The sequence below is a fragment of the Rhinolophus hipposideros genome, assembly GCF_964194185.1.
Source record: "Rhinolophus hipposideros genome assembly, chromosome: 11".
In the NCBI taxonomy this organism is placed as follows: Eukaryota; Metazoa; Chordata; class Mammalia; order Chiroptera; family Rhinolophidae; genus Rhinolophus; species Rhinolophus hipposideros.
In genome coordinates, this window is record NC_138057.1 from 58,513,317 (window position 1) to 58,538,534 (window position 25,218).

The 25,218-nt window shown below is 33.9% G+C and overlaps 1 protein-coding gene across 5 annotated transcripts in view; it reads left to right on the top strand.

Moving 5' to 3' along the window:
• The window catches only part of SMC2 (structural maintenance of chromosomes 2), a 51,893-nt gene that overhangs the window by 23,286 nt on the left and 3,389 nt on the right, over window positions 1-25,218 (top strand). For all 5 annotated transcript variants that reach the window (XM_081067832.1, XM_081067831.1, XM_081067835.1 and 2 more), the window contains 9 exons: window positions 1,551-1,686; window positions 4,373-4,497; window positions 8,061-8,254; window positions 9,297-9,440; window positions 13,112-13,306; window positions 15,179-15,379; window positions 17,459-17,575; window positions 20,712-20,872; window positions 24,621-24,768. In XM_081067832.1, coding sequence (XP_080923958.1) covers window positions 1,551-1,686; window positions 4,373-4,497; window positions 8,061-8,254; window positions 9,297-9,440; window positions 13,112-13,306; window positions 15,179-15,379; window positions 17,459-17,575; window positions 20,712-20,872; window positions 24,621-24,768 — 1,421 coding nt within the window. The remainder of the gene's footprint in view (window positions 1-1,550; window positions 1,687-4,372; window positions 4,498-8,060; window positions 8,255-9,296; window positions 9,441-13,111; window positions 13,307-15,178; window positions 15,380-17,458; window positions 17,576-20,711; window positions 20,873-24,620; window positions 24,769-25,218) is intronic.

Sequence of the window (25,218 nt, forward strand, 5' to 3'; positions counted from 1 at the left end):
GAAAGGAATTCTTAGATAATGATCATATACTTCTTGTTCTAGTGTTTACCACACTGAGTTTCTAGAAGATGTATGTCAAGTGATCATGTAATAACAAACTGAATAGTAGTATTAGGTTGGTGCAAAAGTAATTGTGGTTTTTTCAATTGTAATACGTACTGTGTGTACCTGGCATTGCTGTAAGATTGTGCTGTCCAAAACAATTAGCCATTAGCCACATGTGGCTTTTTACATTTTATTAAAATAATTAAGATTAAATAAAATTTAAAATAATTCCCTCAGTTGCACTAGTCACATTTCAAGGGCTCAGAAATCCCAATGGTTAATGGGTAACTGGACAATGCAGACATAGAATGCAGATATAGAACATTTCTATCATTCTATAAAGCCCTATTCTAAGGCCTTTAAATAATTAACTCATTTAATCCTTACAGCAACTATGAGGTAGCCATATTACTATCATCTCCAAAATACAGTTGTAGACAGTAAAGTACAGAGTCCTTAAATAACTTGCTGGTAAGTGGCAAAACTCAGAATTTGAATTCAGGTAGTCTAATTGCAGAGTTTGTGCTTTTAACCAAACCAAGAGGCTGTATAACTCCTCTTTTAAGATATCACATGGCTTAATTTCTTTCTAGGCCAACAAGACAATAGTCAACAAAACAAATTCCATAATTAAGTAGCAAGTTCCCCAGTACACAATAAGATGACTAGTATATCTGCAATTGGAAGATAGACCAAATATTTTTAGTTAGCTAAAACAAAAGGAACTTTAGATGTCATTAAAAATCATTAATTTGTATGTTCTTGAACTTCCTACTTAAGGATTGGCAGATAAGTAACCCCGTATCATGTTAACAGAGTGCTCATAATAACACTGCTAATCGACCGTATGCTCCCATCAAACCTGTAGTTTTCTGGGATCGAGAAATACAACACCTCAGCCTGTTACTGCCAGATAATTATAGTTTCTTGTAAAGTGAAACCAATCTACTCTGCTACATCAGAGCTCTGCTATATCAGGGCTGTTATGATGTGGTAACAAACAGCCCCCAAATCTTAGTGGCTTACAGCAAGTTTATTCCATAATTACGCTACATTAACTATAGGTCTGTTGTCTCTGTTCCGTGCTCTTCTCATTTTGGCACCCAGGCTGAAGGAAAAATGGGCAAGGGAGGAAATGGTGAGTTATGTGCAGCCTCTTAAAGCTTATTTTCAGAAGAGGCATGTTTCCCATTTCGTTGGTCAAAACCAATTACATGGCTAAGCCCAATGTTAGTGGGGAGGAAAACGGGCCTGGGGGAGATGGGCCCAGTAGTCAGAGGCCGTGATTATTTTGAATAAATAATCCACCACATCTACTTAGAAATATTTCTTATCAAGTGTGTACATCCTAAGATCCAAATTACGAAATGAATTCTATAGCTTCATGAGTATACTGTAAACATGCTGTTGAATCATTTCAAGTATGATTCTCTTAGAAAACTTTATTGTTTACTAAATATGTGGTAACTTATTGTTCAAGGCCTGTTTCAATTTGCTTCTATCAGGTGCTCGATCCCAGGCGGCTTCTATTTTAACCAAGTTTCGAGAACTCAAAGATGTTCAAGATGAGCTGAGAATCAAGGAGAATGAGCTACGGGCTCTAGAAGAAGAATTAGCAGGTCTTAAAAACACTGCTGAAAAGTAAGACTTATGTTGGATTAAGATGCATTTTTTTTTCTTTTGGTCAAAGATTTGCATAAAAGAAAATTTACTTCTATTTAAAAAATACAGCTTCTGATTTTTTTCATAATATCCTTAATTTTAGTTGAATGAATTGTGAATTGATAATTTGTTTCAATTATTTATTCATTTATTTATTCATTTTATTCATACAACTAGTGCTTTGTTATATATAAGAAATTAGGGAAAGCTAATTTAACAAAAGGAAGGAAAAAAATCAGCCAAATAGTCCCCTTTCCCTGTTGAGATAGACTCTGCTGGGATTGGTGGGGAAACCCGTGGATACTCTCAAGGTTGATACCAGAGGATACTTGAATCCTTAATTTGAAATGAAATGATACAGTATCGGTTCATCAGTAGTCTGCATTAATGGTTAGCAACATATGGCCGCCCTACTCCTATAGATACTGAAGATCACTGGATTGCCTATGGAGAGAGAAGGTAAACAAGTTCATGTCAGAAAGTACCTGCTAAAATTAAAAGTATTTCCTTACAGTTTCTTCTGTGTGGGTGTAGATAGGGATATATGTGTACGTTTCACCATTACTTCTGTTTGTGTATGATACAGGTATATGCATGTTTTTATATTTTCAAAATTGGGATCATGCTCCTTAACCATCACTTAACATTATTCACTATTGAGTGACTCCTTTTATGCACCAAATACTCTTACAGGAGCTGGGAATACAGTAATGTATTAAACAGATAAATCTCTTCCTTCATCTTGTTTTCATACATATAGTTGGGGAAACAGACAATAAAGTTAAATTGGTAAAACATGTTAGATAATGCTAAGTTTTAAGAAGATAAAAGTAAAACAGTATAGATGTGAACTATCCAGGGCAAAGAGATGTTGAGGTTTCAGATTGGGTGGCTAGGGAAAATCTTCCTGAGACAACGACTTGAATAAACACCTCACTGATGTGAGTGATCTCCACATGTGATTACCCTGGAGAAGACTCCTTATTCCTTTCAAAGCTTCAGGAGTTTAAACACCACAAACTTGCAAAGTACATTATTTGAAAGTTTAATTAATTAATAATTTTTCACGTCCCTCTGAAACTGGCAAATGGCAACCGAAATAAAATTAAAATCAAATATTTTACTCAGAATTCACAATAATGAAAAAAGGTTTTAAAAAAAACTAAATAAACTTCAGAATGATACCATACTTTTTGGGGACACTGTATATGGAATAAATTGTCATAATCCGTCAATGTAGTCATTCCAACATACAAATTTGTATCAAAATGCCCACTTTCAAACATCATATACATGTAAAGCCTGCATTTTACCTTCAGTAGCATAAATGAACCATAAAGTGAATGAACTTTCTGTGAGAAAAATGCAACAAAATTTCTGAGATAGGTGCAGATTTGTGGTCACATTTGGCTTAGAACTGTTAAACTTTGTTCAGCAGTAGTCAATCATTTTGCAGAATTGTCTTGTGGACTAATTATGGCACTGAGGTCAAGGAAAGGAAATGGATTTTGAAAAACATGACAGTGGAAGTATCACCTAAGCCATTCTTTTATAGACCATTTTAAGAACATAGCTTTTTTTTTTTTTTAATTTCTACACTACATTTTTTTAATGAATTGAAAAATGACTCTACGTTAAAATTACGGTTTTAATTGCTGTCAATCAGTCTCAGGCAAGATACTCAAGGGAATATTTATGTTTTTTATGTTTTATACTTTTTACTCAAACCATGAATTTCTAGTGACAAGCTACCTTTGAATTTATTAATAACTTGAAATTTCACAGGAGCTGAATTAGCTAAATACCTTCCAAAGAAATAACTTTAAGCAGCTGGAACTGGGGTAGAATTACAGCGTTTCCAAAAAAAGTATATTGCAAATTTATGTTCAGTACCGTGCCTTTTTAAACTAACCGGTCTCATTAGGAAATGTAGGGAACGTGATTTTAACATTTGAAAATGGAGATTATAGATAACCCCCCCAAAATTTTTTTTCTTAAAGTTTATTGGGGTGACAATTGTTAGTAAAGTTACAAAGATTTCAGGTGTACAATTCTGTAATACATCAGCTATATATTACATTGTGTGATGACCAAAATTTTTGAAATGTTATGTAATTGTTATAATGTGTTTCCCCGAAAATAAAGACCTAGTGGGACAATCAGCTCTAATGCATCTTTTGGAGCAAAAATTAATATAAAACCCTGTATAATATAATACCGAGTCATATATTAAATTTTTGCACCGAAAGACGCATTAGAGCTGATTGTTCGACTAGGTTTTATTTTCTGGGAAACACAGTATTAATCTATTTTTGTAGTGGGAGCTTTTGTGAGGTTTTTCCTTTTGGTAAGAATCAGTAGGGAGGATTATTTTTAAGGAAACCTATTCAAAGATGAATTTTAGTGTTCGAAAATTAAGGGTATTTCTATAAATAGTTGTTGTCGGTCTTGGACATTTAGAGTTGTTTACCTTCAGTGACCAAATCACACTTGAATTAAATTGATGCCTCAGCAATGTGAGAGTCCATCAAATTATTCTTGTAACTAGTGGCATCTTATAGTCTATGTGAATTTTGTTTTGTTCCGCTTTTTTAAGTTAAAAGACTAGTTTGAATGCATGTCTCAAACATCAGAAAATTTGTGTGCATTTGTTACAAACTTTAAGGTATCGCCAACTGAAACAGCAGTGGGAGATGAAAACTGAGGAGGCAGATTTATTACAAACCAAGCTCCAGCAAAGCTCATATCACAAGCAACAAGAAGAATTAGATGCTCTTAAAAAAACCATTGGTAAGATAAAAACATTCTGTGCTTAATCTGTTTTTGATAATTTTACAGTAAGTATTCAGATCTTATCTTTGTGTGTTACACATTGCCAAAGTTCTGCCCGTTTATAGCAGTATATATTTCCACTAGTGGCATATGAAAGTACTCAATTCTCCAAATCCATTCCTTTCCAGACTTAAAATTCTCCAATGTGATTGTTGTGAATAGGTAGTTCATTAGTATTTTAATTTGCATTTCCCAGATTGTTGGTGAAGTTTGAGATCTATTTTGCATGTTCCTTGGAAAGTTTCTACTTTTGTACCTTTTTTTTTGTTTTTGCTCAATTTTCTGTTGGGTGGCTCATAGTCTGTTTCTATTGTTCTTATGTATGATTTCTTGGAGATTATCTGCATTATTAATATTCTTGGTTTATATGCTTGTTTTTTAACCGTGTTTATATTTTTAGTATTTCTGTTACACTGAAGTTTTTTTTTTATGTTTAATGTAATTCAATTTATAGGTATCACTTTCCCTAATTTTAAGAACCTATTTTATACTTTTATTCAGAATTTAATTGTATATGGCAGTTTTAATTTTTCTCGTTCTTTGGGACAGTATCCACACACCTATTTCCCCACTAATGTTTATTTTCTTCTTTTATACAATTAAACATTCACCCATTTTGTTCACCGCCCCATCCCCTGCATCTTGCAGTTACCAATCTGTTCTGTGTCTGTGTGCTCAGATTTCGTTGTTAAGATTCCACCTATAAGTGAGATCACATGGTATTTGTCTTTATGACATATTTCACTTGCATGATGCCCTCAAGTTCCATCTATGTTGTCACAGATATCAAGACTTCCTTTTTTATGGCTGAATAATATTCCTATGTGTATGTATCACATTTTCTTCATCCATTCATTCATGGGTGATCACATCCATTCTTTCTATATCTTGGCTATTCTAAATAATGCAGCAGTGAACATGTTGGGGAATTGCATATATCTTTTTGAGTTAGTGTTTTGTTTTCTCCAAATAATTACCCAGAAATGGAATTACTGGATCATATGCAATTATTAATTTTTTGAGGAACCTCCATACTATTTTCCATAAAGCCTGTACCAATGTACATTGCCACCAATAGTGCACAACGGTTCTCCTTCACGTTCTTGCCAACACTTATTTCTTGGCTTTTTCATGATAGCCACTCTAACAGGTGTGAGATTATTTCTCATTGTGCTTTTAATTTGGATTTCCCTAATGATTGATAATGTTGACAATCTTTTCAGGTAACTGTTAGCTGTCTGTGCCTTCTGTGGAAAAATGTCTATTCAGATCCTCTGTCCACTTTTTTAATTGCATTTTTTTTCTTTTGAGTTCTTTGTGTTCTTTATATGTTGTAGATATTAACCCCTTATCAGATACATGTATGCATTTTTATATATTTTAGGTATTAACCCTTTATCACATAAATGTTTACAAATATTTTCTCTCACTCAGTAGGTTTTTTCTTTTTGTTAATGGTGTTTCCTATGCTGTGCAGAAATTTTTTAGTTCGTAGTTCCACTTGTTGATTTTTGCTTTTGTTGCGTTTGCTTTTGGTATCAAATCCAAAAAATCACCACGAAGACAGATGTTAGGTAGCTTTTTGCCTATGTTTTCTTCTGGGAGTTTTATGATTTCAAGTCTTACAGTTAAGTCTTTAATCCATTTTGAGTTAATTTTTGTGTATGATATAAGATAGTGGTCCAGTTTCATTATTTTGCTTGTGTCATTTTCCCAGCACCATATTTTTGAAGAGACAGTCTTTTCTCCATAATGTAGTCTTGGCACGTTTCACATAAAGTATTTGACATTTTTGTGTGGGTTAATTTCTGGGTTCTCTATCCTGTTCCGTTGATCTATGTATTTGTTTTTATGCTAATACCATAGTGTTTTGATCATTATGTTGTTGTAGTATTGTTTGAAATCAGGGAGTGTGATACTTCTTTGTTCTTTCTCAAGATTGTTTTGGCTATTCTGGGTCTTTCGTTGTTTATATTAATTTTAGAATTTATTCTAGTTCTGTGAAAAATGTCATTGGAATTTTGATAGGGATTGCATTGACTCTGTGTTGCTTTGGAAAGCATGGACATTTTAACTATTCTTCATTCCCTGAGCATGGAATATCTTTCTATTTATTTTTGTCCTCTTCAGTTTCTTTTATAAATATCATAGTTTTCAGTGTACACGTCTTCTCCTTGATTAAATTTATTCCTGGGTATTTTATTCTTTTTTATGCAAATCAGATTATTTTCTTAATTTCTCTTTCTGTTAGTTTATTAGTGTATGGAAACATAACAGATTTTAGTATATTGATTTTGTATCTTGCAACTTTACTGAATTCATTTATTAGTTCTAACATGTTTTTTTTTTTTTGCTTGAGACTAGGATTTTTTGTATATAATATCTTGTCACCTACAAAGAGTGACAGTTTTACTTCTTTTCCAATTTGGATGAGTGTTATTTCTTTTTCTTGCCTAATTGCTCTGTCTAGGATTCAAATACTGTGTTGAATAAAAGTGGCTAGAGTGGGCACCCTTGTCTTGTTCCTGATCTTAGAGGAAAAGCTTTCAGCTTCTCGATGTTGAATATCATGTTAGCTATGAACTTGTCATATATGGTCTTTATTGTGTTGAGGTATGTTCCCTCTATACCCGCTTTATTGAGTTTTATCATAAATGAGTGTTGAATTTTGTCTGATGCTTTTTCTACACCTATGGAAATCCTGATGTTTATCCTTCATTTAAATAATGTGGTGTATCACATTGATTTGCAGATGTTGAACCATCCTTGCATATGTATTAGGTTGGTGCAAAAGTACTTGCAGTTTTTGCAGTTATTTTTAACGTTTTAAACCACAATTAACTTTTACATCTTGCAATGATACTCTGCACTGAAGAGTAGAGTAGGAAATCGTGCGGACATGGCATCCAAGGTTATATGTTACCTACGATCTAACACAATGTATGTATATGTCAGTGACAGTAACATGCTCATTCTGTCTTACCTTTTTATTTCTTTGTATATTTAGAGGTAATATTTTTACTATGCTTCATACTAGCCATGTTCTCACAACATTTCTTTATAATAAGAGTTTCCTTGAATAAAAATAAATGAGCAAAGAACACAAAGAAAGCTTGTTTATGAAATTATAAGTTTTCTGGCAACTGAAATAAAGGAAAAAATACTATAGTTATTCTCTCAGTTGTGCTTTTAGGAAGCATACAGGTATATTAAAAAGGTGGTCCTTAATCTTTTTAGTAAGTTGTTTCAAAACCATGTTTAAAGTAGGTAAAGTTTATGCTATTCAGTTTCATTATTGGAAGTAATTTCATCACAGATCTTCAGATAAATCAAGTATGGCTCTTACACAGTATCTGTATTTCAACATACCATTTCTAGAAACAGTTAATTTTTTTTAAAACTCTAGCCTCTAACTTTCCAGACCATATTTTCTATTAAAATTGAATTTGTAAGCCATTATCCATAACTGTTAATAGTTGGACAACTTCATTTAGCTACATTTGCCTACTTTTATGATGCAGAGGAAAGTGAGGAGACCTTAAAAAATACCAAAGAAATTCAAAAAAAAGCAGAAGAAAAATATGAAGTGTTGGAGAATAAAATGAAAAACGCAGAAGCTGAAAGAGAAAAAGAACTGACGGATGCTCAGAAGAAACTTGATTGTGCCAAAACCAAAGCAGATGCTTCCAGCAAGAAAATGAAAGAAAAACAACAGGTAATCACTTTTCTTGAAATGAAGCCAATCTTTTAACAACATAGAGCTGAGGTGGTAGAGCATTATTGGTTGGCCTTACTCATCAGTATTGACCACAAAATCTAAAAGTGAGGTGTGCTTTTTCAGGAAATAAATTACATATAAGTCAAAATAAAATAGTCTTCTCTGAAAACCCTGTAATTTAGTGTCACGTAATTGTGTTAGTTAATATTGGCTTGCTAATTTTAGAGAAAGAGCACAATTGCCTTTTGGTAAATGCCTCATTCTAGAATGGTCCAGAACTTACATAGTGGTGGAGCTACGTCATATCAGAGATTCAGTGTTGATATTTCTGTTTAGTGATCATTTATGTGAAGGTATATTGTGAAAGAATGATGTAGGACAAAGCCTGTTATATTTACAAAGTGCCATTCAAATGTAGACTAGTGATAATCTGATTATATCTTTTGCCTAGTACTAAAGCTGGAAATTGAATCTAGGTTTTTCTGAACCTAGCTATGCTCTGAATCACTGTTCCATACAATTTCACGTAAATCTACTTTTCTTCATAGTTGTTTTTTTAACCCATCTTGTGATCCTGTCACTATAGCTGCACAAAATGTTTTTTAATGAACTAAAGCCTATAATCGGAGAGAAAAACTGGAGAAACCAATTTTTGACATTGAATAGCTACATATATTTAGAAAAGGTTTTACCTCTGCTTAGTTTATCTGTTATGTAGAATTCTATACTGGTTTTCTCTACAGCAATAAAATAATAAAAGAAATAGTTTATGCAAAGTTCTTTGAACCCATCTATATTGTACATATATTTGGCATCATTTTCTTAAGTACAGGAAAATAATTTCCTTTTCCCTCCTATCTTCTGGAGAAGTAGCTTACATGTGTTTTTTTGTGGGTTGTTTTTTTTTTTTTTTTGGTAGTTGAATAACTAATCTGGGGCTCTTAACTGCATGAGATTTTACTAATTTTGTTGACATGTGAGTGTCTGTTTTTCAGTAGTTAATAATCTGTTGACTGCCTGGATATTGTGTTTCTTATAGGAAGTTGAAGCTATCACTCTGGAGCTGGAAGAGCTCAAGAGAGAGCATGCATCCTGCGAGCAACAGCTCGAAGCTGTGAATGAAGCTATCAAATCCTATGAAGGTCAGATTGAAGTGATGGCAACTGAGGTGGCTCAAAGTAAGGTAAGATTTACTCACCATATTGGAGAAATTGCAAATGTTAATCTACTTAGGAACCGTTGGCTTGAACATGTTTGACTTTAGAGGCCTGATTCTCCTCATTCTTTTCTTCATGAGAGGCAAAAATGATGGGTACTGATCCAGGAGTCCTGAAATAATACTACTAATTATTTTAGACTGAGTCTATTCAGATGACAAAACTACACTGTAATTTGAACAGGTAAATTTCAAATAAAAAATTCTTAACTATAGAGTTTGCAATGATATGGGATTGATCACTAATGGGTAAAGAGAACTCTAAAATTATAGGACCAGCAGGTATAGGGAAGAACCATTACCCATGGGGCTGAGACAGTGCACCCATGGAATGAAGAAATCTGGAAAGGAGCCCTATTCCACCTTCAGGGCTAAGAACCAGATTTAATTGGAGAAAACATAACTGTGGCCCACTAATGATGTTTGTAGTGCCAGGGGAAGCCATCTAAGGAAGTGTCACATGGTGGCACTTGCTGGGAAATAGCTTTCTTGGATGCCACAGTAACTGGCCATGGGGAGGTGCCTAGCCTGTGAACATGTTGAGCAGTCTCCTCGCTGGGATGTCAGGGGAAACCATGCAAGCTTCTAATGCTTGCATGTGACAAGCAAAGCACACGATAACCATGAATTCAAGTCCCTTCCTCCTACAGTGTCCCTACAGCATCCTTTACTGGGGCTTAATATCATTGTAGCTGGTGAGGGAGAAATGTTACAGTATCAGAAGCAGGGCAGTGATGGGTGGATTTGGGGCCAAGGGGGTTTCACATGTTATGAAGATATGCTGTTAGGTTGTCCCTTATTAATATTTGATACCCTCTTGTCCCTTGCTGTGATTTTGACTTTGAATTCTATTTTGTTTGATGTTATTTCTACTCTTTTTAAAAATTAAGGTATTGTTGACATCTTAGTTTCAGGCATACAAACATAATGATTTGATATTTGTATATATTGTGAAATGATCACAATCAGTCTAGTTAACATCTGTCACCATACATAGTTTAAAATTTTTTTTCTTGTGATGAGAACTTTTAAGATTACTCTTAGCAACTTTTAAATATGCAATACAGTATTAACTATAATAACCATGATATATAGTGGAGGTACTTTTTGTGATGTAACTTCAGTTTGTAAGTTCTCTATCATGTTGCTATCGACACTATTTTTGTAAGTAGTATATATCATTGATTTTCATGTTAACAAAATGTGTACGGCTTTAACGGGGCATGCATTCATTTACCTACGTTGTAGTAAAGTGCTTTTGCCTTGTTTTTGTCATCTACTTCTACATTTTATCTTGTTTTCCCCTTGATACGATTGTTTTAATCGTTGTAGCATCCACTGTTTTGGAAAGTAGGTCTTTCCTCTTGATTCTATTCGCGGTTAAATTCAAATTTTGTGTTCTTAACACATTTATTAAATCAATAGCAAAATGATTTTTTAACTTTTTTTAAGATAAGGGATAGAAAGGCTTTAAAGCTTTATGTTGTTGATTAAGTTTTCTACAGTTTATAATCAGTTTCTACTTTGCCTCCAAAGTAAATTTTAGTTTTTAAAAGTATTTTGTTATTTATTGTCTTTTTAAAGTTTTCATTAAATTTATTGGGGTGACATTGGTTAGTAAAATTATATAGGTTTCAAGTGTACATTTCTATAATACATCATCTATATATGGCATTGTGTGTTCACCACCCAGAGTCCATTCTCCTTTTATCCCCGTATATTTCATCCCCATTTCTCTCCTCTACCACCTCCCCTTCCTTACCCTCTGGTAATCACTAAACTGTTGTCTGTGTCTGAGTTCAGCCATAAGAAAAGATGAAATACTGCTATTTGTGACAACATGGATGGATCTTGAGATTATCATGCTAAGTTAAATAAGTCAGACAGAAAAAAAACGAGAACAGGAGGACTTCATTCATGTGTGAGATATAAAACTGAAAGCAACAAAGGAACAAGACAAACAAACAGATTTGTTGTCTTTTAATCTCAGTTATTTTTCATCTCTTCTCTCCATATTTCCTACTGTCTTTCATGAGCATCATGGTGTAGAATTTTTAAAAATTAGATACTATTTCTAATGAGAGGTGTGAAAATAAGCCAGTCTTTCCTTGATCTAAAAGATAAAGTCAAAACGTACCTATTTCTATAAAAAGGGTATCCATTTCTCTTTATTGAAAACTGAAATGGATTACTTGCTTTTAAAGGTTATTCTTCCAGGTTCTACATTCTAAATTATTTCTCTTTATTGATAAAGAGTTGCTAAGGACACTCCTAGGGAGATAAGAAAAGAAACTGCCTACTAACTAATTAGCTTCAATCAAATAAAACTAAAATATTGTTTCTGCTCAATCTTAAGTGACAAATTTCCTATGTCTTTTTTTTTCCCCTCTCATTCTAAAAAATATTTTTTTTTAAAAAAAGATTGTAACAGTCACACCTGCAATGCAGTCTTTAACATCTAGGCATGAGGGAATCTTCATAAACTTGTTTTTGTCAGATACGATGTTAGTTAATAAACCTTTATCTGCTTTTCTTTGGTTAACATCACCAGAGTATTTTTCACTTCCTTTTCTTGTTTCCAAACATTTTAAAAAGCTAAAATATCCTTGGGTCTTTGAGATGAATGCCCTGATTCATCTTCCTTCTGCTAAAGCTCTTTAATGACACAAATGAAACATTAGAAGGATATTAAAGCACTTTGCATATATTTAGTAGCCTAACCATAATGTCAAGGATTCTTCATTGCTCAAAAGTATCTTGTTTTTTAATGAGCGTGCCTAAAAAAAAATTCCTAAATTCTTATAGGTGTTTTTAATCACTTATGGAGAACTATTCTTCCTCAGTCTTTTAGCAAGCAGTTGGCCTACTTGTTTGTTTTCTGCCAGCTAAATGCTAGTTGAGCTAGTTTTCCGTTTGTTTTGAGACACTTGTGTGAGTTCTTTACTATCTGGGATGAATCAGAGCATTTTGGGTTTTTTTTTTTGTTTTGTCGGGTTGGGGGCAGGGACTAGTGATAGACTAAATTCCAGTTGTAATGACCACTTTGGAGGTTGAGTAAATGTCAGAGCAAGAAGGTTTTCTCTGGGCCACAGATCTATTTCCTCAGAAAAGTTTTTCTCCTTTTCCGTTTCTGGTTTAACCCTTCCGCTAGAACCGAACACTATGAACTTCCACTGTTACTGGTAAAGTCTATATGGCTTATATCTACATAAGGGAAAAGGAACAAATCCCTGCCTACCTGACTTCTACCTCTTGATGTCATTTGGAGGTCTGTCAGATTATCTTCTTTTTAACTACCCAGAAATGCCACTTTTCTGAGAGACTTCATAGGTCAGATTCCAGTAGTTTCTTCTCCGTCCACTTAATCCCAGCTACTTTGTATTCAGCAAAAACTTTGCTGCTTCCAGCATGAACGTTGTATCCCATCCTTTTATTCTAGTGGTAATACAGGTTTTCTCATGTATAAATCCATTAGTCATTTTAAAGGGGACATAAAATGTAGAGAGTTAGGTGACCATCTGCCCGTAATCACATTGCCATCTTGCCCAGAAGTCTGTTGGATGATCTTTTAGTGAACTAAAAATATCTCATTATTACCTTGCTATATGTTGCCTTTTAATTATGCGTATTTGTTTCAGGAGTCATTAAATAAAGCTCTAGAAGAGATGACCAAGCAAAAAGAAGTGATAACAGCCCAAGACAATGTAATTAAAGCTAAATATGCAGAAGTGGCGAAGCATAAGGAACAAAACAATGACTCTCAGCTTAAAATTAAGGAACTGGACCACAAAATCAGCAAACATAAACGAGAAACTGAAGATGCTGCTGCAAAGGCATGTTTGTGTTCATTTTCAGCCTGAATCAAATTTTTGCTTGGGGGTTGAAATATTTCGGTAAAGAGCTCAGTATAAATGGCAGAACTACTGTGTAATATAATTTAGAGGCTTTACAGCTACGTTAACTGCTTTTCAGCAATGCTAATTTTCACCAAATGGTACGAATGTTTTGTCTTTAAATTTAATTTCAGGTATTCATTCCCATCTACAAGATGTTTTTACCAAATATTTAGTAGTCTCCCCTGAAGTGACTGTGTTTTCTCCCCACTGTTCATAGAACTTATCAATATTATTAATGTGATAGTAGTAATATTTTCTTTATCTTGTTTCAAATTGAATTTAAAGACTCACAAATATACACAGGCCTCTTCTAAACTTGATTGGCTCTGGATGTTTTTATTAGGATTGGTATAGTCAGTTTTTGCAGCCTCATCTGAAATCGGATGTTTTACCAAGAAGTTATGTTTTTGAGGTTATCACAGGTTTTTGATCACTCTTAAAGTTTCTTCCTTTTTTCTATCACGGTTCCTTAAGTACTTCAAAAGAAAATACATTCTTTTGCAGAAATTCATTGCTTGGTTAAGAGGCTGCATTCATGTGGTCTTAATAATTTACCCATTATGTTTTCTAACGGGTGTGGAACAATTTGGTGTCTTTTTTAAGTCTTTTTTAGCGTCGCATAAAAGTACAAGAGATTTAACTTCAACAAGATCAGAGCATACAGAACAGTCTCTGTACCCTCTGAAAGAGCCATGTTCAGGTTCATTACTTGTTTTAAAGAACATTATTTTATGGCCATATAATATCCTAATATTTTATTAGTACTGATTGATTTCTCATTAGCTTATTCATCTAGTATTAGTGGATTCACTGAAATATGACCAAGGCTAACGTTGCTAGTATTGGTGCTTGTTAAGGGATTTTACTTACAGTTAAGGCTGTAAAGAAAGGGATTTGCAGGTGGAAGTGAAACTGCTAAGAAGTCAGGGATTGGAATACATGGTTTATTAAATACTTGTTGCATACCAACTAGTGTCAGATACTATAGCAGACGCTAAAGATATAAAGATGAGGAACATGTACACAGAATACCTTCAGAGAGCTTACTGATCAGCAGGCAGGATAGATCAGAAGTGATCGTGTTACTTTGGAGCCTAGAAGGCTCCAAAGCCTTTTAGGACCATACTCAAGGAATTAATAAGAATAAACTGACAAGGATCAGGTTCTACCCTTCAGAACCATCATAAACAATTCTAGTAGAAGAAAGTCTTCCTTAAGTGCTGCAATTTAATTTTAATTTATAAGTTAATTTTTTAAATGAACAAATATCTTACTGTGCATTGTCAAAAGAAGTTGATGGGGCATGGAATCAACATTTAGGAGAGTTTTTTACTTACATTATAATTCTGAGAAGAATTATTAGGTATCAGTCAGGAGTAGGTTTCCACAATTCTACCACATCTATGAGTTAATTATTCCTATAAGAATTTTAATTGTCACAAGTTTGTTTTTGAAGCAATAGATTGAATTTGGTAAAATCTGAAGGAGGCGCTCGTCTGACTTACATTTCTAATGGAGATGTTTTACATATACGTTGTAAAAATTTGTCTGAATTGGCTTTCTTCTAATGCTTAAGTAGTAGGAGTATCTCTTCCTACATAATCTCTTGTTCCTTGAGCCTATCCTCCAGGTAAAAATATTCATACTAACTATAGCTTTACTCAACAGTGAACCTCATTTTTTTCAAATGAATCATTGTGGGTTTTTTTCTCCAAAGTGTTTGCTTTAAAATTATAAATATTTAAGAAACTTATTTTTAAATGTAGAACTATAAGCAATGATAGATCTTCTATTATTGTATGTGGCTAGGTATCCAAAATGTTGAAAGATTATGACTGGATTAATACAGAGAAACACCTCTTTGGGCTACCCAATAGCGCCTATGATTTCAAAAGTAACAACCCAAAAGAAGCTGGTCAGAGACTTCAGAAGTTGCAAGAAATGAAAGAGAAACTAGGAAGGAATGTTAATATGAGAGCCATGAATGTACTGACAGAAGCTGAAGAGCGGGTGAGTCATTTTCCTATGAGTATCTGATCGCGTTACAACATACATTGATGGCTCTGTTTGACCCTGAGGCAGTTATTAGGGTCAACTTTTTGCTTGATGTCCTTGATACTTGCTCTCTTTCTGTTTTCCATTTCTCCCTTTTCGGTTCTTTGTTTTATTTCATTCTTTTTGCATCATCAGTTGTTTATATGTTCTGTTATACCTTGAATGACTTTTCTGCTTGTTTTGCCCTTTGTCATAAACATATTCTACTCATACCTTGTTCTTGGTATAAATAAAAACAGCACTTGATCATGTTAACTCCTCACATTGCTATCATTTCTTTCACTTACCTTGACAGGCTATGAAAAGTAAGGTATACTGCGTCCTCACCAATCTACCCATAACTATTGTCTTTTTTTTTTTTTAATTAAAATTTGTTGGAGTGACAGTGGTTAGAGTAAGTAAGACCATATTCCTTTTAACACAAGTTAGATAAAATTGTTATATTTTATCTAATGGTTCCAATTAGAGACTGTTTTACTAGTCTCTGAAAGCAGCAGCGTAGCGTCCTGTCTGTTTTAGTGCTCTCTCAGTTATTGTATAATGTTATCCGTCTCCCCTACCCTGACAAAACTTTTATAGTCTGCCATGTCACTAGAAAAATCCAGAGAGCCAAGCAATCCCTATTCTTGACAGCCCCATAAGAATTAGCAGTCAGAATAATATGCCCTATACCTTCTTTAATTCTGCAAAATTCTGTTTGAATTTGCATAATAGAGTTAGTGAGAGATTTTAAAAGTGATAATACTTAGGATGAGCTGAATTACTTGTAAGAAATTTTGCTGTAATGGGTTTTCTTTAAACGTTACTGACATGAGTATCTACAAAGAATCTATATTATGTTGAACACCAAACAGGCTACTAATGTACTTGTTGTGATCTCTCTGTAAAATGTTGCTGCTGGTTTTCATTTCTCCGTTAAAGCTCAGCAATGTATAGCATTGTTTGTGGAAGGAAATCGTTGGTCTGAATTTGAGCTGCATTAACATCATGAAAGTTGTTCACTTTTACTTGTTTGCTTTTATTAGATAATGACAACTGAGTCTAATATTAATGTTTTAAAAAAGAATTCACCAACTCCCATCTCTATCAGAGAGGAAAGCTCTATTAGTGATAAACATATTGGCTTTTGTTTTGTGTTTTGTTGTATTTTGTGTCTGTCCAGATATGGAACTACTACATGGAATTATGCAAGGAATAAGATAAAAATGTGGAGAGTAGGTTTTTGGAGCTTGGCCATAAAGGATAGGGACAGCAGTGAAGCTAGCAAGACTGGCCGGAGTTTTTAAGGGAGAGTTTGAGGCCTTGAAATGTGAGGCTTCGAGGAAAAATGAGTTAGGATTTTTAGGAACTTCTGCTTACTCATGGTATAATTATCCCTTTGCAGCCTTCCTCCGTTTTTTTTTTTTTAGTGAATTTCTACATTAACCAGGGATGCTCACCCTGCAAATTAGATGTTTGAACTGAAACTTGAGATACCAGTTACGTCAGAAATATAGAAAGAACTTTTGGGAAGAGGGAGCAATGCAGGGGCCATACGGCTACAGTGAGCTTATTATGTTCAAGGAACTGAAAAAAAGACCATATGGTTGGAGCCTGGGGCCGAGTGTTATGCCAAAAAGTCAGAGATAAACAAGGGCCAGATTATGTAGGATTTGTACCTCGTGGTGAAAAATTGAAATTTTGTGTTACTGCTTAGATTGACCTTAAGAAAGCATGCAGGGCTACTTTTGAGTTTACATAGGACACATTTTCCTTTGTGCCTTGGCTACTAAGAACATAAGGGAATATTAGTGGAGTCAGAATATTTTAGGAGTTCTATAAATTCTCAATTATAGTAATTGAATTTTAGACATACATGATATATTTACTTTCCTTATAATTGGTTTACATTATAGCTGTTAATACAGTGTATCTTTTTGGTAAATATGAGTGTACATATATATAAAAATAATGAAAGCATTTTATGCCTGACTGAATTTTAGAATATGAAAAGTCTTACATTTTCCCAATTAAGTATGCTTTTTATCTTACTAGTATAATGACTTGATGAAGAAGAAAAGAATTGTGGAAAATGACAAATCCAAAATACTTGCAACTATAGAAGACCTTGACCAGAAGAAAAATCAAGCCCTAAATATTGCTTGGCAAAAGGTATTTATACCAAAAATTTTATCATTTATTCTGTATGAGGCAAAGATGAAGAATATTATCAATTGTTTTATACTCCCTATGATGAATTCGAAATGGCTGATTTGTGTTTGAAGGAGGCACATGCTAACATTTTAATTAAAACCTCATAGACTTTTAAATGATTAGTTCTTTTTGACTTTACTACCAATTTGCAAAGGTAAGTTTGTGTCATTCCATCATACTTTCATAGTCTTCTTTGGTTTCTAAGTTATATGAAATTCCTAACTTTTTAGATTTCTCTGTTTTTTATTCTTGCCTTATTTGCTAGATCTGTGTTACCTTTAAAGGTTACTCTATTTTGTCCTCTTTCTGTCCCATGAGGTCAGAAGCTCTTATGTTTGGAAGAAACCTTAGACACTGTCCAATATCTGCTTGAAACTGGAAACAGTATCAATTTCACATTGAGGAAACTGATGCTTGGAAAAACTCTCTCAAGGACACCTTCAACTGTAACCTCCATTTCTCTTGCCCAGACTCATGAGGTCAAACATTAGTTCTAAAAATGTGTATTGCTTACCACTTAGAAATTATTAATTGTATTTCAGAATTATAAATATTATGCATTCTGTAGATTTTTAACAAACCGTTTTATACACATCAAATTAATTATATTAGTGAACACATTAAACAGTGACATTTAATCAATTTACATAAATTATCTTAAAACAATTCCACAACTTTGATAGTTATTATCCCTATTTTATAGACGGAAAAAAAACAGAGGTTAGAAAGATGAAATGGCCTAAGATAATGTAGCCAAAAGGTAGAAAGACTGGGATTCTCTTTTCCTAAATTAGAACCAAAGTTAAAATTGCCTTTTATTGCTAACTGCTGCCACCCTTGTTCTTTAAGAATTGAGCAATAAAACAAGGAAGTTTAGTATTCCTTTTTACTGGAGTCTTATTTTTAAAAAATCTCAGTTACCATTTTTGTTTTGTTTTATGACAACTTTGGCAGATTTCAAGGTTCTTTACAATAATTTCTACTTCCCTGGCTGTATATATTTGTCTCCTTGAGATTAATTCCTTAGCCTTTTACGTGGAAGTGTTCCTATATTTCCCATAACAAAAGGCACTTCCTAAAACTTTTGAACATATTTACCGTGCTTTTTGGTACTTTAACGGTCCTATGCTTCAGGACAGCTTGCCTCTTTTTATAATTCTGTAGGAACTTTATTTTCAGTAATGGTAACAATTAATGCCTTTCAGTCACCTTGTTTTTCCTGCTCTGCAGCTTACTTTCAGTGTTCCATCTCCTTGTAGTATTTGTCCATCTTTTTAAAATACGTGCAAAAAGTTGACCCCATTATTCTGGTACATGTGGATTTAACACTGGATCTGAGAGGTTTTTTTCTTATGTTTTCCTCATGATTCTTGGATTTAGTGCTAGTACAAATTTATCCTTTAAACTGTTTTTTTCTTCAATATCCAAGGTTTTCCTAAAGCAAGTAAATTTATTGAGTACTTATATCTCATATTAATTTTCTCATTTATTCCTCACAGTAACCTAATGAGGTGTAGGTGTTATTTTTCTCAGCATTACTCATATATACTTCCTTCCTTCTGCTTTCAAGCATACTGGATTCTCAAAGCTAGAGTATTTTAGGCACTGGTTGCAGTTTTGTTTCCATCATAGCCTCATTGGATTTTCAGAATTTGATTAATTTGATTGCATTTCATCTTTATATCTGTCCATGAGTATAATTTATTTTCTGTCTAGGACACACCTATATCCTTCTCTGCCCATTAATTCATAAGTTACTTTCAATTTTTCCCTTTGGAGGAATTTCTACATGGGGTCCATGGTCATGTTCATGGTTTAGCAGCATTCCATTATTTCAGTTCTGAGATGCCTCTCGCTCACCTGACCAAAAAATTTAAAGATGAAAAGAACCTAGGGTGCTATCTTCCATCTTTCCCAAATGAGACAGTGGTCCTCTTACTATTGAGATGAACCTTGCTTAGCTCCAGAAATTTGTCTCATATAAAATTAGAACCTAATTAGAATAAAATTAGAACCTGAATCCTCTGTGTTGGTAGGATATTACTTAGCACATGTGCAGTTGCTCTTAAAATGTATATTCTTCAGTAAGTCTATATTCAAGAGCATTGCTTATATCTAGATTTCCTTATTACTACAGATACTCATAAAAAGTACACTTGCACTTGAATTTTGTACTTGAATTTGGAGATTTCCCTAGAGACCATGGCTGTGTGTTGTGTATGTGTAAACACTCAAATTTGCTGCACTCTCTAAGATTATTAGTCATGTCTTTGAGAACAGATGGCTGACTTCTCAAAGTACTGAGTAAGTGTGTGTGAACAAAAACTACCCAATTACAAGCTAGAATATTGGCCCTAAATCTCTGTAATCTCCTACTGTGGCTTGTTTAACTTTTTTGTCTTGGGGTCCAATCCTATCCCTGTCCCTTGACACCTTAACTTGAGCTATTTGAAGAAGCACATAAAATGAACCATTCAACACCTTGAACAGATCTGGTTGTTTGATTCCGTGCCTCGTTTTTCTTCTAGAGTCACCCTGATCATCTTAGGTTTTTGTAAGGTTAGCCATAAACCACAGGCTTATCAATATCGATCAGTAGAAAACAAGTTTTATAAGAGAACATTTCATAGCAAACAGTTTTGTTTTTGTTTTGTTTGTTGTTTTTTTTTTTGCCTTTTGAAGTGAAAGTTCAGTCTTCTATATAGTACAATTGTGAATCTCTAAGGATTCCTGCAATTATAACAACAACCTGAAAAACTCAGAACTTCAGGATCAAGTCAGAGGTACAGCGTCTAGTTCCCTCTAGAGGTTAGAGTAGGGCTCAGTAAACTATTTCTGTAAAGAAACAAACTTTTTTTGGTTTTGTGAGCCATTTGGTCTCTGTTGCCACTACTAGACTCTATTGTTGCAGTGCTAGCAGTCATAAACAATGCGTAAATGAATGGTATGGCAATTTGTCACATGGGTCGTAATTTACCAACCCCTGAGTTAAAGTAACAAACAACAAAATGCACTGCTAGCTTGCATATATACGTAACAACATTTGATTCTTTTTGGAAAACCTATGATTTTTTTATATCATTTTTTTGCCTAGGTAAACAAGGACTTTGGGTCTATTTTTTCTACTCTTTTGCCTGGTGCTAATGCTATGCTTGCACCTCCAGAGGGGCATACTGTATTGGATGGTCTGGAGTTCAAGGTTGCCTTAGGAAACACTTGGAAAGAAAACCTAACTGAACTTAGTGGTGGTCAGAGGTGAGTAATCCCTTAGCTATATTATAATTCTTCATTACTTTTATTATAATCCATGATCTCATTGCTTCCTAATTTTGCTTCAAATTTTGCTTTGTTTAGTTCTCTGCATGTAGAATTTAAGGAGTCTTATATGTAACACTACACGATAAAAAATAGTAGTAGGCAGCAAAGGAGATATAAGGATAAGTGACTAGAAAACTAGATAAAATACATGAAAAACCATTGTTTTCAGACACTGGAAAATGAGTAGCCTACGATTATGTACCTGAGAGAAAGGAAACAAAAGTGCTGTGTGCCCATTGTTTACCCCAGATTTCTCTGAGGAGTAATTTCTGGCCTGCAGATGTAGGGAGGGGAAACCCACATAAAACCCAGTAGTCCACTAAATTAAGGAAACAGATTAGAATTTTGGGATACCTCAGTGAGCTACACCTTAGTATTAGATCTTTACTATCCCTGAAGTGAAGCTACTCTAGATACACGTTAGCAATGTTAAATGAAGGCCTTGATGAGATCAAGCTGATCTACATGTAACTTAATTCTTTGAGAACAAAGCCCAACACTCTTCAAAGAAAGACAAAATTGAGAATCTAAACAACATAATAAGTGTCCAGCATCTAATAAAAACTACTAGACAGAAATCAAGACATGTCACCCATAATTTAGAGAAAAATCAGTCAATGGAAACAGAGCTAGAAATGACAGGTGATAAAATTAGCAGATAAGGATGGTAATGAATCACATTAACTATTTTCAAGAATTACAAGAAATAATTTGATAAGAGAAATGGAAACTATTTGAAAAAAGTATCAAGTGGAACTTCTAGAGATAAAAAATATACCTGAAAGGAAAGTCACTGCATGAGATTAACAGCAGATTAGACGATATAAAAGAAACATGAGTGAATTTGAAGATATAGCAATTGAACCTATTCAAGCTGAACTGAGAAACACAAAAGTGTAAAAAACAGAGCTTCAGTGACCTGTGGAACACTATCACATAGTCTAACATGCATGTAATTGGAGTTCCAAAAGGAGAGAAAAAGGCAAAACATAAAAATACTTGAAAAAGAGGCAAAACAGAAAAATACTTAAAGAAATATGACCCAAGATTTTCCAGACTTGATGAGTTCTATAAACCTACAACTTCATTTCCGTGAACCCCAGGTAGGATAAACCGTACACCACACACATATAATAATCAGAAAGACATGTCATGTAAAATTGCTGTGATTTTATATGCCCCTGATTAGAAGAAAACTCTTAAAAGCAGCCAGAGGTAAGGAAGCATATTATGGTGCCAAGGAACAAAGGTAAAAACGACTTTAGAGTTCTCCAAAAACTATGCAAGCCAGAAATCTGGAACATTGTTTTTGAAAAGAAAAACGTGTCAACTCAGAATTCTCTGTCTAATAGAAATAGTCTTCAGATTGAAGACAACATAGATACTTCTTCAGAAAAACAAAAGCTAGAAGAATTTGATCCCAACAGGACAGTACAGGCTCAGGAAGCTATCAGGTGAAAGGAAAGTGGTACCAGATAGAAGGTTAGACCCACATAAAGGAATAAATGAAGAGTGTTGGAAATAGCCTGCTCTGGGCTGCAGGGAAGTTTCCCCAGCCTTCACAGTGACTCAGCCCACTGAGAGAAACTTAGAAGGTCACGTGGCCTAACTCCTTACCTGCAGAGACCCAAATAATTAAAAACCTCTAAGAAAATTGTGAATATCTACATAATTGAAGATGGTTATTAATTTTTCCCCCTGCAGGATATACAATCCATAGTCCTTGAATTGTTCTCATATGCCCTGTAATGCCGTCATGTAATTCTTCTCTTATGTACGTGGAAAATAATAAGACCACTAAGACCTGTTAATTTCCCTTATAAAATCCTTTGTCATTCTTATGATTAAAGTAGCAGTCCGTTCTATATTTTTCTTTATTGGTAAAATTCGTAAATATTTTGAGTTTAAACGACAACTTCTGCTGCCTTTTAACCAAAATTGGATTCCACAATTTAGATTGCAATGTCTTTAACTATTTTTGCCAAAGTCGTAGGAAAAAATTTGTGGAAAATAGAAAATATATGCTTATTTTCTTATTGGGACCTAAAAGTTAATTCCATAATTAAGATGACATAAAATTATTTGTAGATACACCACTATTCCAGCAAAGTAGTTTAACTCTTGGTGAGATTTTTTTTTTTCTGAATGAGGAAGTTTAAAGCTCAATCCCTTAACCATTTGGCAAAGAAAGCAAATGAAAAATAATTTTAGGTTGCTTGAATGACCTCAGCTACCCTCTATAGAGGCAAATCTCACTATTTTTTATTGTACTGTTTCATTCATTTCCTTTGCTAGAAATTTTGGTTTTACCTTCCTAGCCCCCTTCCACTTGTACACACATTTTTTTTTCCACTTACATGTGTCTTAATAAATACCCTATTGGAATGCAGTAAGCATTAGGTTGACAGTTTAGCGCTGCATACCAGGAAATATTTGAAGCTACAGAATAAGTTACAGTGTTTTTGTTTTTTTTTTTAATTCTAATGTTGAATAATTATAAATATTTTGTATTGAAATAAGTAAGGCTTTTTCATAAACTATGTTTAAGAAAAAAGTGTTAAAAGAATTATTATTCTTCATACCAGATTAGAATGAAAACAGCTAAAGGGGATGGTTAGCTAGAAGAAAGCTGAAAAAGAACTACAGAATCTAAGAGTAAGTGTAACAACAAATTTTAAACAAGGTATATCAGTCATGATTCTCCAGAGAAAAAGAACAGGATATACATACATAAGATGGGATATGTATGAAGAGATTACAAGGAACTGACTCATTTTGTTCTGGAGGCTGAGAAATACCACAATTTGCTGTCTGCAAACTAGAAACCAGGAAAGCCAGTGGTGTAATTCAGTCTAAATATGAAGACCTGAGAACCAGGAGCACCGAGGGCAGAATATACATGTCCTAACTCAAGTAATAATGCAAAAAGGGACGAATTCTTTCCTCTGCCCTTTCTACTATTCAGGCCCTCAGCGCACTGAATGCTATCTGCCCACAGTGGGGAGGGCAAATTACATTACTGACTCCTCTAATTCAGATGCTAATTTCATCCAGAAACCCCCTCACAGACACACCCAGAAATAGTATTCAGCCAACCAAATATCTGGGTACCCCATGATTCAGTCAAGTTGACACGTTAACCATTACCTAAGGATTGCTTAAACTTTTGACACTGAAGTATTTAGAGTAATGGGCTATAATCTAGAATTTATTCAAATGGTGCCAATAAAAAAATAGTGTGTGCACATGTGTGGATACATACGTAGTCAAAGTTTGACAGAGGGCACCTAAACCAGTTACACTGTTACCAAGACAAGTATACAGCCCTCCCTCACCTACTACCTATGTAGGCATCTAATAAGCACATGGGGAAGAAAAGAAAACTGTTAACAGGAGTGTGATCTTTTCTTAAAGATAGGTGCCAAATATAATACGTTGATTATTTGACTGGGAAGAAAAACATAAATATGTTCTATTCAAAATAAGACTCGTTGAAAAGAGGAAAAATGGAAAGTTAAAATAGAAGAAACATTCTAATACAGGTGCTGAAGTTTGAAACTTAAGATTCTTTTTCCTATGACTATCTGTTAGCTAAATCTGTACTATTTATAACAGGATAGCAGATTTACTTCAGTATTTGGTAAAATCAAGTTTTGATGGCTTTCTTCCCACCTTCTTTACTTAGGTCCTTAGTGGCTTTGTCATTAATATTGTCCATGCTCCTTTTCAAACCTGCTCCAATTTATATTCTGGATGAGGTTGATGCCGCCTTGGACCTTTCTCATACCCAAAATATTGGACAGATGCTGCGTACTCATTTCACACATTCTCAGGTAAGAACCAATGTCTTTATAAAACAGTTTTAAAAATGTCTCAGTAATAGTGTTTGTTTTTTTAAAAATTTTTTAGTAGTAATTATTAATAAGATATTTAAGATTGAGGAATACTAAAGCATTGTGTATTTATTTCTTTACATATATACTTATTTTCAAATGGATTTAGAATAGAAAGAAGGTTTAGTCTCCTATTAAAGAAAAGATCAGACATTACAATTGTTGGTTGTAGCATGAGGGAGAATCTAATTTTTTCATAATTTGGAATTTACTTAGGGTTAAATGTAATTATTTTTCTACCTAGCCACCGAAAGATGCACAATCTAAACAGGAATGTTTCAGGGATAGGCCTCTGTGTCAGGACATCATGTGGCTCCTGGCTTGAAAGTAGAGAAAGCTAAGCACCATTTGTTTTCATTGAACTGGGCTGCCAAAAACAGTTGTATAGAT